The sequence below is a fragment of the Procambarus clarkii genome, chromosome 26, assembly GCF_040958095.1.
Source record: "Procambarus clarkii isolate CNS0578487 chromosome 26, FALCON_Pclarkii_2.0, whole genome shotgun sequence".
Taxonomy (NCBI): Eukaryota; Metazoa; Arthropoda; class Malacostraca; order Decapoda; family Cambaridae; genus Procambarus; species Procambarus clarkii.
In genome coordinates this window covers 10,984,488-10,995,168 of record NC_091175.1, presented here as the reverse complement: position 1 = coordinate 10,995,168, position 10,681 = coordinate 10,984,488, and the positions used below count along the sequence as shown (strand labels likewise).

At 45.3% G+C, this 10,681-nt stretch overlaps 1 protein-coding gene across 1 annotated transcript; it reads left to right on the top strand.

Annotated features, from left to right (window-relative positions):
* The first annotated feature begins 918 nt into the window (after positions 1 to 918).
* Positions 919 to 5,957, top strand: LOC138368723 (uncharacterized). The gene is made up of 2 exons (XM_069331446.1): positions 919 to 1,150; positions 5,473 to 5,957. The coding sequence occupies exons 1-2, from the start codon at positions 919 to 921 to the stop codon at positions 5,955 to 5,957; spliced, it is 717 nt and encodes a 238-aa protein (XP_069187547.1).
* Positions 5,958 to 10,681: the final 4,724 nt, after the last annotated feature.

Below are 10,681 nucleotides of genomic sequence, written 5' to 3'. Positions count from 1 at the left end.
CGAGTTTGCAAAGTTTGCCTTCCACCCGCGTCCTCAGGGGACGCCTTGATGTCTCTTGATGTCCCTTGACTCGTGAATCACAATGACGGCGACCGCCCCCGCTCTCTCTCAGACAGTCAACGCCCGCGTCTTCACAGTGGCATCATTTACCGCCACCAAGATGGCTACGACCGTGCCCTTGGTGGCTGGCAGGGGGCAGAGGTGAGAGGTGGTGAGGTGTTGCATGGAGTGCATGAGATACATAGTGTTGCAGGGTCAGTGATGGTCCTGCAACACTTTACCCGGCCACCAGTTGGCGAGGGTAAACAAGGGCAGGTACAGAGATGTATGAGGAGAGTGCTCCCAACAGTGCCTCTGGAGGACGTGGGTAACAGCCTCCCTTGTGATCACCCGCTTGTACCCATACACCAGATGTCGGAGGGCGAGAAGAAGAAGAAGGAGGAAGAGGAAGAGAGGCGGAAGAAGGGTAAGAGAGATAAGGAAGATGATAATTGACAATATGACGTACAGTTAAGAGCCAGTGGCCTCTGCCCTATCGTGTTTACACTGTAGAACTGAAGGAGAGTGAGGTGGGAAAAAGAGACAAGGAGCAAGAGAGAATACAGTTGGGTTAGGGAGGTTTAGGAACCTCTGGCGGAGGTTCAATGAGAGACTCCAATGGAAGGAAAGTCAGCAAAAGGAGATGATGGAACTCATAACACAAATGGAAGGAAGCAACGGAGAAATTCATACCTCTCTGGAGGGCTATGAAGGGGAGGAAAGGAGAACAACAAGCCCCCATGGTTCAGCAGACAGTAGAAGAAGGAAAAGGAGAAGACAGAAAAGGCGTGTGGGAGGGGGGGGGGAGAATTTTCAGAGACATGAGTACAGAAGGCAAATAGGGAGGCACTAAAGAGGGCCAGAAATGAGTACGCAAGAATGAGGAAGGCAGCAGAGGAGGAGTTTAAGAATAACATTGCGGCAGAAGCAGTGAGTCAACTTAAGCTTTTACACAGTCATATACGGAGGAAAACAACGGCACGAGACCATGTGATCAGACTCCGGCTACAGGGCAGAACACTCTTGGAAAATGTCAAAGAAATGTGCGAAGAACTCAACCAGAGGTTCCAGGAGGTCTTCAAACCAGGACGAGATTGGAGTCCAAGTAGCGGTGAGAATAGATGACCAGAAACAACACTAGACAGAATTGAAGTTAACGTAGAAGAGGTAAAAAGATACCTGTAGGAAATGGCTGTAGCAACGACTAGTAGAATCAGACCAGATATTACCATGGTTACTGTAAGAAGCTGGAAGGAAGGAAGGAAGGAATTTTCAAGGGTGAAAGCGCCAAGCCATTACGACTATATAGCCCTTGGAAGAGGTCAGGACTGTCAGAATTCGGCTCAAAAATACGCTCAGGAGTCAAATTTCCAACATTTCAGATATTTTGAAAACTGCAGGGGGGTTTGGGCAAAATATGACCCATCGCCGTTTTCAGTAATTGGCATATTTTCGGTGTAAAAAGTCGTAATTTGAAAATGAAAATAGGTGCAGAGAGTCAGAATTCGGCTCAAAAATCACGCTCAGGAGTCAAATTTTGGACAATTCAGATATTTTGAAAACTGCAGGGGGATTTGGGCAAAATATGACCCATCGCCGTTTTCAGTAATTGGCATATTTTCGGTATAAAAAGTCGTAATTTAAAAATGGAAATAGGTGCAGAGATTCAGAATTCGGCTCAAAAATTGCGCTCAGGAGTCAAATTTCCGACATTTCAGATATTTTGAAAACTGCAGGGGGGTTTGGGCAAAATATGACCCATCGCCGTTTTCAGTAATTGGCATATTTTCGGTATAAAAAGTCTTAATTTGAAAATGAAAATAGGTGCAGAGAGTCAGATTCAGGATAAGGATTTGGGATGGAAAGGGGGGGGAAGAGGAAGGGTGCCCAATCACTTGGACTATATAAGAAGCTGGAGGGATCCTGTATTATCCATTAACTACCCAATCTGTCCCTCTTACAAATAACGTCGCTTTTCACTCCTATGCGCTACGCAAAAAAAAGGCCGCAATTCGAAAATCAAAAATTATTGAAAATAAATTTAGGATTTTCGTTTTCTTCTCCTAAACAGCAAGTTAAGGGTCTTCTGGGAGGTTAGGAGGGCAGGAAGTGCTTAGGTTTCAAAACGTCATGAAAACCGTCAATTGAAAGTTTTCTCTTCTAACTTAACAGCCTAAAGTCCTAAACCAGAGGATCCAAAGCAGAAACAAGTGACGGAACATTCCATCATCTCCTTTTTCAAAGCAGAAAAGTGACGGAACAGTACGTGACTTTCGTGAATTGCTTTCATTTTCGAATTACATCCTATTTTAGTCTGAGTGCGCGTGCGAGAGAAAAGCGACATAATTTGTAAGAGGTTGGTTCAGCATCACGGTAGAAGCGAGAGAGCTACCGGAAATTTGAAAAGACACATGTAGTTAAACCCACAACCCACGGTGGTTGGGCCACCGATCTTTCATCTCCCCTCTTCACCTCGTCTCCAGTTCCTTGCTCAAGATTTCTGCATCCTCGCCCCTGTCTTCAATCCCCTGCTTGCCTACTCTAGGGCCTTGAAACCGAAACACATGCAGTTCCAATATTCAAGAGAGGGGGACAGATGGGAAGCACTAAAGTATAGACCAATGTTTAACATGCAAGATTCTAAGAATTGTTATTAGGAAAAAGGACTGTAGAACATATAGGGAAAGTAAATGAACAAATCCACAAGGGCCGTGACGAGGGTTCGAACCTACGTCCGAGAGGATCCCAGACGCTGCCTTAGGTAGAGTAAATTTTATAAGAGGCACAACACGGCTTCAGAGAGGAAAAATCATGCTTAATAAACTTTGAATTCTGTGACAAGGTCACTAAAATAACACAAGAGAAGGAAGAATGGGTAGACTGCATTTTCCTAGACTGGCAAAAAGCTTTCGATACAGTTCCTCAAAAGACTAATACACAAGATGGGAGACACGCAGGGATGACAGGAAAACACTGGGCTGGGTACGAGAGTACTTGGCAGACAGGAAACAAAGGGTATTGAACACCAAAGAGGAGGTGTCATGCTAGAGAGGAGAGGAGAAAATAATTGATTGAAGACTGTAAGATGTTGCAGGAAGACCTTAACAAGCTACATAAATAGCTGCTGGAATTCAATCCGAATAAGTGCAAAGTAATGAAAATAGGTAAGGAAGACAGATCTGCATTTAATTACATCATACAGGGAAGACAATTTAGAAGAAACAAGAAGGCCTGAGAGTAGACACAATCACAACACTCGGAGCAGGCACCAGAGGCTCACATGAGCACGATAACATCAGCAGCATGTGAGGTAGTTGGCAAAGTTATGAACGTCAGTCAAGAGTCTCACCAAGGAGGCTTTCAAGTCCAAACACACTGTCTCAGAGCATTGAGTATACAGCACCAGCATGGAACCCACACCTTGCCAAGCATGAACAGAGAATTGAGAGTGAAAATTGAGAAAATTCGCCCTCACGAGAGAAGAGTGAAAAAAAGAGGGGATATGATCACTACGTACAAGATTTCAAGGGAGGAATTAGATAAAGTGGATAAAGGAAGTCCATTTAAATTAAAAAGAGGTAGAACAAGGACGTTCTATTTAGTTGTACTGGTGGTCGGCAAGTGGAAGGCACTGAAGAGGTTGTTGAAGCCAATTCCATACACAATATTAGAAAGAAATACGATGAACATGTTAACAGAGTAGTAATTAGTCCGCCAGGTATGGTGGGCTGGGAGCCGGTTGTGCATAAAGACCTACAACTCCCTCCCCTGTAGTCACTCATCACTAATAAGTAAGTGTGCGCACACTCGCACGCACAAACACACACACACACTCACCCCAGTTGATTGACGGTTGAGAGGCGGGACCAAAGAGCCAAAGCTCAACCCCCGCAAGCACAATTAGGTGAGTACACACACACACACAAACACAAGGGTGGCCTGATAGGTGGGTGGACAGCGCGCTGGACTCGTAATCCTAGGGTTCAGGTTCGATCCCCTGTGATGGCAGAAATTTGTTATTATTTTCTCCCACAGACGTGGCCCATACATTTACAATGCTAACCAACATATATACATTTCCTTCTGTCCTCCATGGACAGGGTGAGAGATTTGTTAAACATATAGCTCAGTGATTTATTGGACAATCAACCACAGAAGGTGACTGTAGTGGTGGAAGCCACCCTGCCCAGCTGGGCCACCATCAATCATGGCCAGATCATCGCTGTTACGGGAGACTCACCCTTGCACGAAAGCCTATGCCACTATCATTATTTCCCATTTTCCATTTTCTTCTACTGGGGTCTTTAACCCCTCATATGCAGCCGACGGTGGGTCTTTACCCCCCTCCACGCTCCTGGTGGGGTCTCTATAACATCGCACACGATTGTAATCGTCTACAATCCTGACACCCTCCTTGGAGGTGTATGTCAGTCTCTCACACTTCCCTATTTTGAACACCATCGTCCACCCGACGCGCTCTTGGAGGGGTCTCTAGAGCTCCCAGAAGGGCCTGGCGGGAACACTTGTGACATCCGCACTCATCTGACTGATCCAGTATTGTCAACACAGAGGCGAGGTCCCCGCGATGGAAAATCTCTCGCGCTTGAAACAGGGAGTCCAATTTGACCAAGAGCCGGATAAAGTCAGCGACCTCCATAAACGTGGAAGGGGAAAATGTCTCTGGAAGTCAGGCATCGACACGCAACGAGAGACGAGGCGAAGATGGAGTCAAACATGGCGACGAGGAGTTCGTCTGGCCATCAATGTTTCCGGACGACCGCGCCACGCAGGCATGTGCTGAGTGGATTTGAAATCTCTCGTAAAACTTGCCTGCTGAGTCTCGTGTCTTCACCGAGGAGTGGTAGCCTGGAGCATCAGACACCCCGGGTGGAGCTCCGGGTGACTCGTAGAGTGTTTGGTGTTGGCCTTCAGATCTATCCACTGCGGGAGGGGGTCTTAAGGCCAACACACTGGCTTACTGACCAGCCATACTAAGGCAAATGGGCGGGACCTTGGAGAAGCAGACGGCTTCCTGCCCTCGTCGAGGCCACTAGTGTTAGTGGGTCTAAGGTAAATTCAGGTAAAGATACCTCTTTCTCTCTCTTGCTCCTGGCGTTCGTTGAATGTATTCCACTTGTTAGATTCACCGTGTTTATCCCATTGAATTGTAAACATACGGGGTTAACGTGTAACTTTTGGAGGAGGAGGGGGGAGGGGGGGGGGGGAGTGGGAGGGTTGAATCATAACAATGTTGTGGGGGGTGGGGGGGGGGTGAGGGTTATTCGTTATCTTAGGGATTGGTTCGTAATCTTTGTGTTGATTTTGTGGTGACGGGGGTTGATTTTCCTTGAGTTGAGGCCGTTTGAGATGACTGGGTTTTGTTTTGGTGGCTGGTTGGGGACGGCTCTAAGTGTCTCTCTTGCAATCTTACAGCAAGCAGGGCTGGCAACCGTACAACGAGCAGGGCTGGCAACCGTACAGCAAGCAGGGCTGGCAACCGTACAGCAAGCAGGGCTGGCAACCGTACAGCGAGCAGGGCTGGCAACCGTACAGCAAGCAGGGCTGGCAACCGTACAGCAAGCAGGGCTGGCAACCGTACAACGAGCAGGGCTGGCAACCGTACAGCAAGCAGGGCTGGCAATCTTACAGCAAGCAGGGCTGGCAACCTTACAGCAAGCAGGGCTGGCAACCGTACAACAAGCAGGGCTGGCAACCGTACAATAAGCAGGGCTGGCAACCGTACAACAAGCAGGGCTGGCAACCGTACAACAAGCAGGGCTGGCAACCGTACAGCAAGCAGGGCTGGCAATCTTACAGCAATCAGGGCTGGCAACCGTACAACAAGCAGAACTACCAATCTTACAGGGAGCAGGGCTACCAACTGCACAGTGAGCAGGCTTGCCAAATTTCTGAAGTAAAATTTTGAAGAAATTTACATGAGAACGAAAACGTTATGTCCGGTTTTAATTTGTAATTATTGGCCAAATATAGGGAGAGAAAATAAATGTAATAAATAGAAGGGGAGAAATAAATGTTTGAGAAAGAGAAAATAAGATCAAACAGACAAGGCTGATGAAGGCGCCATTTTGAGAGTCGCCGGGAGTCGTGAAGCATTATCAAACGTCCATAAAACATGGATTTATTCTAAGGTTTTTTATATATTTTAATTTATAGATTTAATCTGTGAAGCGGAGCGTTGATGGGAACTGAAGGATGCTGTGTGAGGGTGCTGAAGAGGATGGGGGGGGGGGGGCTGCAGAGGGGAAGGGGGAGGAGATGGGGAGATTGATGTTGGAGTGTAAGACATGATGGGGAAGTAAGCAAGGCGAACACCCCGCGCCTGCTATCATAATTCCTGCTATATTTCCCATTTCCAAACTGTTTTCCTTTACCTGTGCCTCTCCGCTCTCTTAATTCCCCTCCCCCTTCAAAAAAGAGGGAAAGGGGATAAGATTTTAAGTTTGAAGATGGGAGGCCGGGGGATGGGGAGGGGGTTGGGGAGATGGGGGGTTGGGGAGAGGGGGGGTTGGGGAAGGGGGATGGGGAGGGGGGGATTGGGGATTAGGCAGAAGTGAGTGGTGGATGGGGAATTATTATTATTAACATTTTGATTTGCAAAATTAATTACTATTTTGCCTAATCTGATTAACTCAATTAGGCATTATTAGAGTGAGGATAATGCTGGTATTCATTGTCACACGGAACAGAGGATCATACACAAGACAATAGGTCTGAAAACTATAGGCTGTTTACGAATTTGTAAATTTAACTTTCGATTGTGCACTGCCACACAAGGGCAGGGATGGATTCATAGGAGATGCAGCTTAAAAAACAAAATAAAATTGTTCCCCATTCTTTAAAATGGACAAGCAAATATAGGATACATTGTTAGGATGTAGTCCAGTACACCAGAGTCAATGAAATAGTTACACAGTTGGTGGTACAATAGGCTAGGAGGTCTAAAATCTTTTACGGTTTCACATTCAATAATATAGTGTTGAAGTGAATGCCTCAAAGGTGTATCACAGAGTTTGCAATCTGAATATTGTGGCAGTGGCTCAGCCTCACTAACCTGGGTGCTGGTAGTGTGTGGACGATAACAGCGAGAGAGAGAGAGAGAGAGAGAGAGAGAGAGAGAGAGAGAGAGAGAGAGAGAGAGAGAGAGAGAGGAGTGGATGATGGAGAGGATTGATGGAGATAACAGAGAAGGGGGGAGATGAGATAGGGATGGTGAGAGGTGAAAGAGAGGAAACAGATGACAGAGAGTGGGGGGAGGGGCAGTGGATGTGAGGAAGGGAAGGTAAGAATAAGAGGGAAGAGTGCGAAAAGTTATCTCAGAGATTGGGAGTTGAGACGAGAGAGAGAGAGATAAGGGGAGAGAGGAGATATAGAGCAAAATAAAGAGAACAGGGAAGAAGGATAGTTAAGGGAAACTAAGTTAAAATAGGATCCAAGCTACATTGCTCCTCAAGAATATTCAAATTGCATCGAATCAACAGCAGAGCAACAAGACAACTGAATCAACTCTTACAAAAATAATGAAAAACATTAAAAATGTAAATTAATATAAATATATTCACAAATAAAGAATTAAACTAATCGTCACAAATCTCTGGGAACGCCATTCTGTCCGTAATATCGCTTAATGTTAACGATGCCATTCGCAGAATTGTCCAATAAACTAATTAAACATATTTTAAATCGACCAATATAAGCACCACCTCGCGTGACAACTTTTCAACCAATCAAAACACCGAGAAGAGACAAAAGATGCCAGACACCACTTTCTTCAATAACTTAAAATGGTCTAAAAGTCAAGTCTTGTCGCTGCTTATAAGTTTTGATCCTTTATAATAACACTCTTTAATATCCCAGGCCACGGTGGACACGGCTGTGTTTAATATCAACTATTTTGCGCAAAAGAATTATGAAAATTTATAGAAATTACAACCTCAAGAATGTTTTGCTTTTATTCAACAACCAATCAGAGAACAGAGCCAACGTGACGTCACACTCCCCCTAGCGGCAAGAATGAATTTCATTTAATTTTCCGATAAACCAATCCGGGAAACGCATATCTCCCGCAGCGGCTAAATGAGGAACTAAAAATTCGCTCTCCTCAGTATTTCATGCAAATTCTGCGCATTTGCATATATCTGCTAATTCGGGCTGAGAATTGGGCATATATTATTAGAAGAAGCGCTGATACTTGGCTGCGCAACAGCGCTCAAGTTTTGAAACTTCAGCACGAAACTGTGGCTGCAGGTGCAATGATTGTATTGGCGCATACGTATGTGAAAATACGGGATAATTTAATTATTACGTAGGGGTCTGACACACCATAACGTGTGTGTGTGTGTGTACTGTTGGTACCTGCAGAATCGAGCTCTTAACTCTTGAGCCCCGCCTTTCTAGCCGTCAATTGTGTAATATAGTGACTCCCGACTTACTTGTGTGTGTGTGTGTGTGTGTGCACTTATCTAGCTATACCCAGCTAATTGTGTTTACAGGGTCGAGCAATAGCTCCCGGGTCTCGCCCTTCCATCTGGCTAGTTTATACAACGATTTTAATTCCTCTTGATTCTCGTCGCATTTTCTTTTGATATTGGTGTTTGAACTTGCCTCGTGGATCTCCTCTTGGTCCCGTTCCTTTTGCTTGTTTGGCTCTTATGTGGATTAAAGTATGTTCACCTTTACGTCACCTCAAGATAACCGCTGCTCTTTAAACACACCTAATCTAACCCAACCCAACCTAACCTAACCTAACTTAATATATTGTAAGCTAGCGAGAATAAGAGCTAGGCTTGTGCCACTGGACCCGTGTAGATCTGCTTGTAGCCTCGCGCAGTCAACTTTGTTTCTATATTTTTCATCAATTTCGCATAACTTTAACAAGGATACATACATACATACATACATACATATATATATATATATATATATATATATATATATATATATATATATATATATATATATATATATATATATATATATATGGAATAGAATGGGACCTCGTTCTTGCTTCTGTTTCTGTTCTTACTCCCACATGCTCCTCTCTCGTTGTTGTTATAGATTCAGCTACTCGGAACACGTTCCAAGTAGCACGGGCTATGGTGAGCCCGTAGTGGACTTATCTGGCACAGGAGCGGTGCTGTGTGTGTGCTCCTCTCTCTCTCTCTCTTATAGGTGTTGTGGTTCTCTTGTGCTCTCCTCTTGTACATCCTTTCCAAGCTCTTGTTTTTATATCTGGTTTTAGGTACAAACCCTTGGTGGGTAACTTTATCTTCTCTTCGTAGTTAGTGGTACGATCTTAGTCTTGGCTTTCTTGCATTTTCCAGGTATGCAGTGCGTCATTTCTTGAGATTTGCCTCTTGAGTTCTTCATTCCACTCTGTTCGCTGTAGAAAATCTCTAACAATTTGGTAGTGTCACCTTGCAGTCTTTTCCCACCACCCTCTGCCCTCCTGGCCTTGTTACTGACATCATATTCTCATTACCGGGGTCATTCCGTATTCCACGCTTGCTCCATTGTTTTTGGTGTCTGGTATTCCTTAGGGAATTTAAATGTTACAATTTTTTATTCCTTAGAGAATTTACTGTTGCACTAGAACAATGGAAGTGACGTATTGTTCCGTTTTCTGTTTTGGGTCCTCTGGTAGGTTAGGAGAGACCACTTTAAATTGACCGTTTTCTTGACGTTGGGAACCTTAAGAGGACGGGCTGGACGAACACCCCAGGCTTGTGTGTTTGGTGTCTCACCCCCCCTCCCCCCCCCTCTCCCCCTCCCCCCCCCCCCACACACACACACCACAACGTATAACCAGGCACCAAGGCAACCATCAAAATAAATAGCCATGAATCGCCAATTCGAAAACTTGGGACAGTAAAAGACGCCGCGCTCAGTAAACCAGCGGATCCTCGTCTGGGTGATATAGATGGACAGACTGACAGTAAAATGACTTAAGAGCGAGAAATATTACCGGACTCCAATATCCTCTTCCGAGCAGCCCAGATTCTCCGCCCAGGAGTGACAGCGGCCTCCGAAGACACATGAGTGACCTCGGGGGAGTAAAGCATTTCTCAAGAAGGCCCCGTCACTCGCCCCTGCTTAGATGATGAACAGAAGACTGACGTGAGACGCGGGTACTTTGTTGAGTGACGCACCAGGAGGCCAGATTCACGAAAGCACTTACGCAAGCACTTACGAACCTGTACATCTTTCCTCAATCTTTGGCGGCTTTGTTTCCAATAATTAAACAGTTAATGAGCTCCGAAGCACCAGGAGGCTGTTTATAACAATAACAACAGATGATTGGCAAGTTTTCATGCTTGTAAACTGTTTCATAAATGTAACCAAAGCCGTCAAAGATTAAGGAAAGATGTACACGTTCGTAAGTGCTTGCGTAAGTGCTTTCGTGAATCTGGCCCCAGGAGGCGCTGAGGAGGTTCGCTTCCGTGTAAGTCATGGATGCCATTAGGAGTGAGTGGTAAACACACACACCCACCAGGCTGAACCAAAGAGCCAGAGCTCAACCACCGCAAACACAACTAGGTAGGAGAGTACACACACTCACACTGTTCAATAAAGTTGCGTATGACTAATACTAAACTTGTAGTTACATGACTGTAATAAACTGCAA

What these genes read in the sequence shown, in the direction of transcription:
- LOC138368723 (XM_069331446.1), top strand. Translation starts at nt 919, where the DNA reads ATGAGGAAGGCAGCAGAGGAGGAGTTTAAGAATAACATTGCGGCAGAA. An exon ending in AGATTGGAGTCCAAGTAGCG is followed by an intron (nt 1,151 to 5,472) that starts GTGAGAATAGAT and finishes GCAATCTTACAG; the next exon opens with CAAGCAGGGCTGGCAACCGT.